At 57.8% G+C, this 6,352-nt stretch overlaps 1 protein-coding gene across 1 annotated transcript; it reads left to right on the top strand.

Annotated features, from left to right (window-relative positions):
• The first annotated feature begins 2,323 nt into the window (after positions 1 to 2,323).
• CNFN (cornifelin) lies at positions 2,324 to 4,400 on the top strand. The gene is made up of 4 exons (XM_075993128.1): positions 2,324 to 2,377; positions 3,509 to 3,622; positions 4,002 to 4,138; positions 4,235 to 4,400. The coding sequence occupies exons 2-4, from the start codon at positions 3,511 to 3,513 to the stop codon at positions 4,322 to 4,324; spliced, it is 339 nt and encodes a 112-aa protein (XP_075849243.1). The 5' UTR covers positions 2,324 to 2,377; positions 3,509 to 3,510; the 3' UTR covers positions 4,325 to 4,400.
• Positions 4,401 to 6,352: the final 1,952 nt, after the last annotated feature.

Genomic DNA, 6,352 nt, shown 5'->3' with positions numbered 1-6,352 from the left:
GAGAGGAAGGGGGGCCACCTCACTCGTCCGCTCAGCCTGACCGGTTCCACTGGGGCCACGGGTGGCCCAACCCACCTTATGAAACCCACGTTGGGCAACTGGACTCAGACCTGCCTGGACGCCTGCGTTCTGGGGAGAAAGGGACTGACAACCCGACTCTGGGCCCCGAGGGAGTAGGAGGCTGGGAGCCCCATGCATTCTGAGGGAGAGGAAGGGGACTGAGACCTAGACTCTCAGGTCCTGAGAAGGGAGGGCTGGGGGCCTGGGACTCCTAGGTTTACTGAAAAGAGGATCCTGAATTCCTAGCCTTGAAAGTAGGGTACCAGATTTAGCAAATAAAATACACGAAGCCCAGTTTAATTTGAATTTCAGGTAAACAATGAATCCTTTTTTAGTATAAGTATGTCCAAATAGTGCATGAAACATACTTATGCTAAAAAAAAAAATGTATTCACTGTTCATCTGGAATTCAGATTTAACTGGACATCTTGTTTTGGGTGGCCTCTCCTGTTCCTGCTCCCCACCCTTCCCCCACCCCCAAGCAGGCCACCTCACAGCTTCCCCAGTCCCGATTTCCTCATCTGCATGAGTTGCCGTCTCTAACTGGGGCCCCCACGCTGCGTCAGGAGTGGAGAGAGGAAACTTGAGGACAACTCATATGTCATCCTGGGAGCTCTTGGGTCCTCAGAAGTGACTGATCCTGAGTCACCTGCACCCATAGCCTAGACAGAGGAGGGGATGGGGCCCCCCCGGCTGCCTCCGCAGAGAGACGGGGAGCAATGAGGAGCGATAGCAACATAGGAGACAGGCAGGGACACAGAGCCTGGGGACAGAGAGACCCGGAGAAGGGGACACAGAACCAGAGATTTGGAAACAGACTTGTAGATATGAGGAAAGAAATAAGGAGAGATTCAGAGCCGGAGAGACGAAGATGCAGAGACGGGGAGAAAGGAACGTTGAAACAGAAGTGGGGTGACGATGTCCCTCAGACATTCAAGTAGCACGATGAGCGCTGCCTGCAGGTCTGGGCATGGGGTCGGGGACAGCCACCTGGGCGGTGCTGGGAGACCAAGGCTGCATCCTGGCGTGCTGGGAGGCTGGGCTCCCAGGCCAGCAGACTGATCCAACTGCCATCACCCCATGCCTATACCCAGTGGGGAGGTGACACCACCTTCTCTGCAGGTGACATGGTGACATCCCAATCTTCTGGTGCCTCCTACATTTTTGGGGTGACACCCGTGCTGGGAACCCCACCCAGCTGTAATGCTGCTTCCCTCACTGAGTCACCTCCAAGCCCATCAGGTTTGTCGGGGGGAGACTGGCAACTCAGGCCTCCGGGCCCCCAGCTCCTTCACCCCCCAGGAGCCCAGCAGTCTGGAATCCCAGGACCCCCACCCTACTGGGGCATGTGCAGCCTAATGACACCCAGGAGCCCAGGCCCCCCATGCTCTGCTCTGTGAAGACCCGTGAATTCAGGTGCCACCCCCACCTCTGCTCCGTGCGGACCCAGGAGTCCTGGCCACACACACCTCCTGCAGGAACCACGGCTTTTTGGTTCCCAGCCTCCTCCCTTCCCAGTATGGAGGTGGGGTGAGGTGTGTTTATTTACTTCAGTACCAGCATGAGTCACTCCCCAAAACACACTGCCTCCATGTGTCCCCTGGCCCTGAATGGGAGGACAATGCCCCCATCTCCCAGGGAAGTAGGGACATCACTATGATGAGAGAGACCACCACTGGGCTCTCCCCTCCACACCCGCCTCCCTCTCCCCCTGCCCTCTCCCCGTCTCCCCCTTCCCTTCCCTCTAAGCCTCTGCGGTAGTCCCCCCACCTGCCTCTCCACCCTTCCCGCTCTGCTCTGCATCTCTCTTCTCTGCACCGTCTTCCCTTTTCTTGTTACTTCTCTGCAGACCTTTGTGTCTGTCTCTTTTTCCCTACATCTTCCTGTCTCCCTCCCATGTCTCCATGTCCCTGCGTCCCCTCCGGTGTCTGTGCCCCATCCCCTCACCATTTTTCTCTCCCTCTCCTTTGGTCTCTGCACATTGTCCCAGCTGTGCCCCCCTCTCTCCATCTCTCTGTCTCCACCTCTGCCCACTCTCCTGCCCCCAACCCATCCCTAGGGCCCCATCCATCCGCAGTACTTCCCGGGTCCTGGGGGGTGAGGCAGGAGGGGAAGTGGGGGGTGGGGAAGGGAGAGGGAGGGCGGGAAATCCCGGTGGGGGCAGAGGGTCAGCCAGACCGGATAGGCTCCCTGGGCACCTCTGTCATGCCCTGCCCAGGTGGCCCGCCCATATAAGTGGCTCCTGGCGTGAGACCGAGGATTCAGTGCCTGTGTCACCCACACCTGTGTCTCCATCACTGCCATCGCGGTCCTGAAGGTAGGAGCACCCCTCCAGCAGCTTCCTCTCTGAGGCCAGGACCTCGGCTCTGTCTCCTTCCATATCTCTAGCTGTCTGTCTCCTTGGACATCTGTCTTTCTCATGCGCCTGGGCGCCTCCTGAACCCGAGTCGTGCTGCGTTGAATGTGGAAGCCCTGAGCCCCAGCATCCCTTCTACTAACCCCCCAGCCTAGGTCATCAGACGTGCAGCATTTCTCTTCACCTCCCTGAGCTTCAGTGTTCCATCTGTGAAATGGGCTTGCAGGGGAGTCAAAGTACTGGGCGCATATGGGCAGCACTAGGGGCATCTCTATGGGCACCTGGCTCTGATCTCTTTCTCTCCTCGTCTCTGACTCTACCTGTCTCTGTCTCTTGGTCTCTCTCCAGCTCTGCCTCAGGTGTGAGGAGGGTCCTCTGGGGTCTGTCGGGCAGCTGTAAAGAGATGGGCGAGTCTCTCGCCCCCATCCTATCCCCCCCCACCCCATGTCTCTGCTCGCCGGCAGGCTGACTGGGCCTCTTTCTCCCCAGCTCCTCTCCCCCTGAGAGCCCAGCCCCCAGTGCCCCAGTCCCCCGCCCTCCCCTCCCAGTATCCAGTGTCCCCTGGACAGACTCCACCGCCGCCGCCGCTCTGCCGTCCCCAACGCCACCTCCTCAGGGCCAGCAAGATGCAGTTTGAGATGCACGACAACGTGAAAGGCAAAGGTGGGATGGCTGGAGGGAGCAGCAACCCCCTCGGTACTCGGAACCTGGCCGCCTCCCTCCCCTGGGCACCCTGGCTTCGAAGACGGATGGCGCGTGCTTCCACCCCAGAGGCCCCAGAAATGCTGGAACCCAGCGCCCCAGGCCCAGACGAGGAGGAGGAGGTGGCATGCCCCAGCCACCCTCAGACGTGGCGCCCCCCCTTCCTCGGACGTGCAGCAGACCCCGCCCTCAGCTTGGCCAGCTAAGCAGGAGGCAGCGGCCACAGGGACAGGCTGGGGTGTCAATGTCCAGACGTGGCAGAAGGGAAGGGGGAGGTGCGGTAGTGTCCCCTCCATGGGCGGCCTGGTGGCCCTGCCCAGACTGCCCGGCAGAGGGAAGGGTGGCAGGGGCCACGCCAGGCTGCTGCTGACCTCGCCCCCACCTCTGCAGCCATGTCCTACCCAGTGACCACTCAGCCCCAGTGTGCCACCAGCAGCTGCTACCAGACCCAGATCAGTGACTGGCACACAGGTCTCACGGACTGCTGCAACGACATGCCCGTCTGTGAGTGCCCCCGCTGCGGGGACGGGGGAGGGGAGGGACGCTCTCTTCCTACCCCTGGAAGCCTATGAACCCCACTCCCACCTCCCTTGGACTCTGAATTCCCACCCTCTAACCCTCACCCCAATCCTCAGACCCCTGACAGTCCCTAGGACCCTGACCTCACACCATACCTCCCCTTGCACCCTCAATTCTCCTCGTGGCGACCCCCACCTCCCCCTTCAAACCCCACCTTCCTCGGACCCCTCATTCTGTCTGGGACTTCTTTCTTCTTCACTTTCTCCAACACTCAGTCCTGCCTGGGACCCTCCTGGGGTGGGGGCGGGGAGCCGGCTGGAAGTGCCCGCCCGCCCCGCTCCTGACCGCCCTGCCCCTGGTCCAGGTCTGTGCGGCACCTTCGCGCCTCTGTGCCTCGCCTGTCGCATCGCCGACGACTTCGGCGAGTGCTGCTGCACGCCCTACCTGCCCGGAGGCCTGCACTCGCTCCGCACCGGCATGCGCGAGCGCTACCGCATCCAGGTGCGCGCCCGCGGGACCCGGGGGGCAGGAGGGCTGGGACTGGCCTCCAGGGACCCAAAGCAGCGCTGCTCACCTCTCTCTTCCCCTACCCTCTAGGGCTCCATCGGGCACGACTGTGCGGCCCTCACCTTTTGTCTGCCCTGCGCCCTCTGCCAGATGGCGCGGGAACTGAAGATCCGAGAGTAAAGACGTTCTCCACCTTCCCTCCTTCCCTCCTTCCCGCCGTCCCGCCCGGCCTCCTCGCCCCTCCTGGGAGCGCCTGCCCCGCAGCCACAAAGCCTCCCATAATAAAAACCCGAAAACCAACTCCGCCTACATCCTTTTTGTCCCAGGGAAGGAATCTGGGTGGAGAGAGAGGTTTGGTGAGAGGTGGGGACACTCCAAAGATGCCTAGGTGTGGACCCAGGAGCTCCTGCGTCAGACCTTTGACCCACGCCTGCTGTGTGGGACTTTGGCAAGGCACCCCTCTCGAGGCCCGGCTGTCCTGCTGAATCCTTAACTGCAGACTCCCTAGCTGAAGCTCCACCTGCACCCCAAAATAGAAGCAGAACAGAAAGGCAATCTTGGCAGAACAGTCTAGATTCAAAGAAATGAGCCCCGGGCTCATACAATACCTGTGGATGTGGCCAGGTGAGGTGCATCACAATTTCCTGCACTTTGGGAGGCCTAGGTGGGAGGATCATTTGAGGCCAGGAGTTCAAGACCAGCCTGGGCAACACAGTGAGACCCCCATCTCTACAAGAATTTTTTTAAAAATTAGCCAGGTGTAGTGGGATGTGCCAGTAGTCCCAGCTACTCGGGAGGCCGAGGCAGGAGGATTGCTTGAGCCCAGGAGTTTGAGGTTGCTGTGAGCTAGGCTGACGCCACGGCACTCACTCTAGCCTGGGCAACAAAGCAAAACCCTGTCTCAAAACAACAACAACAAAAAAAACAAATCCTATGGATTTGGGCCTGCACACTCTTCAAACAGGTGTGGAAGACTTTTGTCTCCAAAGTACAGAACTGCCAAGCTGAAGGCTCCGCTGCTGAAAGGAATCTTTAAGGATTACCCAGTTCAATCAACCTTCTTTACTGCAAAAGCAAATAGCAGATCAGAAAATGTTCAGGTCTTAAAATTGGACAGGCCTGGGATCTAATCTGGACTCTTGCCACTTATTTGCTGTTATCCTGATGACTTCATAACCCTTTCTGAACCTGTTCCCCCTCTGAGGATAACAATTTCTAATGTGTCAAATGGCTACTGTGAGAACAAGAGATGGGACAGGAAAGGCCGAAGTGTGAACTCAGTAAGTCACTGTTAATGTCACTATGATATATAATAAATATTCTAATATTAATATATTATTACTATTATTTGCTGTTCTTCCTCTCTCTCTCTCTCTCTCGGTGCATCCAACCATCAAGTGACATCTTCACATGAGATATCTAAGAACCATCTCAAATTTGACACATCCAAAACCTAAATACTGACCCACTCTCCTAACCTACTCCTCCTATAGTCTTCCCCACGTCAGGAAATGGCAAGCTCTATCCTTTCAGTTGCTCAGTCGCTTTCTCTCTCACCCAATGTCCCACCTGTCGACAGATGCAGTTGGCTCTACTTTCAGAACATACCCAGAATCTCACCACTTCTCCCACCCTGCTGCCCCCATCCTGTCCCAGCCACCCTCCTCTCCAAGCCCAACGACAGTAGCAGCTCCCTCACTGGGCTTCCCACTCTGCCCCACCCACTAGGTCTCTTCCTCACAGAGGAATCTGTGAACACCTAAGTCAGATCACATTCCTGCCATGCCCCAAATCCTCCCACGGCTCCACCCCCACAGAGTAAAAGTTAGAGTCCTCACTGTGGCCCAGGATCTGCCACTTGTTCTGTGATGCTGTCTCCTCCCTGTCTCCCCCTTACTCTCTCTGCTCCAACCACAAGAATCTGGTCTCTAAAATGTTTAGCACACTCCTGCCCCAGGGCCTTTGCACTGGCTATTCCCTCAGCTTGAAATGCTCTTCCCTCAGACATCCCTCACTTCTGCTCACACGGCACCTTGTGAGAGAGGGTTTCCCTTCCCACCTTACATTCGATCGCAAGCACCAACCGCCTGCTCCCTGCACTGCGGTTTCTGGTCACTTTCCAGCATATTGCATCATTTCCTTATTACCCAGCACCCCTCTGGCTTATCAGCTCCACGAGGGCAGGGACCTTGATCACTGCTATGTCCC

Source organism: Microcebus murinus, chromosome 16 (assembly GCF_040939455.1).
Source record: "Microcebus murinus isolate Inina chromosome 16, M.murinus_Inina_mat1.0, whole genome shotgun sequence".
NCBI classification, from domain to species: domain Eukaryota; kingdom Metazoa; phylum Chordata; class Mammalia; order Primates; family Cheirogaleidae; genus Microcebus; species Microcebus murinus.
This window is presented reverse-complemented; position numbering and strand designations above follow the sequence as displayed.

Bases quoted from the DNA above. Each gene is read 5' to 3' on its own strand.
- CNFN (XM_075993128.1), top strand. From the start codon at position 3,511: ATGTCCTACCCAGTGACCACTCAGCCCCAGTGTGCCACCAGCAGCTGC. The intron at 3,623-4,001 runs GTGAGTGCCCCC...CCCCTGGTCCAG, and splicing joins CTGCAACGACATGCCCGTCT to GTCTGTGCGGCACCTTCGCG. The intron at 4,139-4,234 runs GTGCGCGCCCGC...CCTACCCTCTAG, and splicing joins GCGAGCGCTACCGCATCCAG to GGCTCCATCGGGCACGACTG.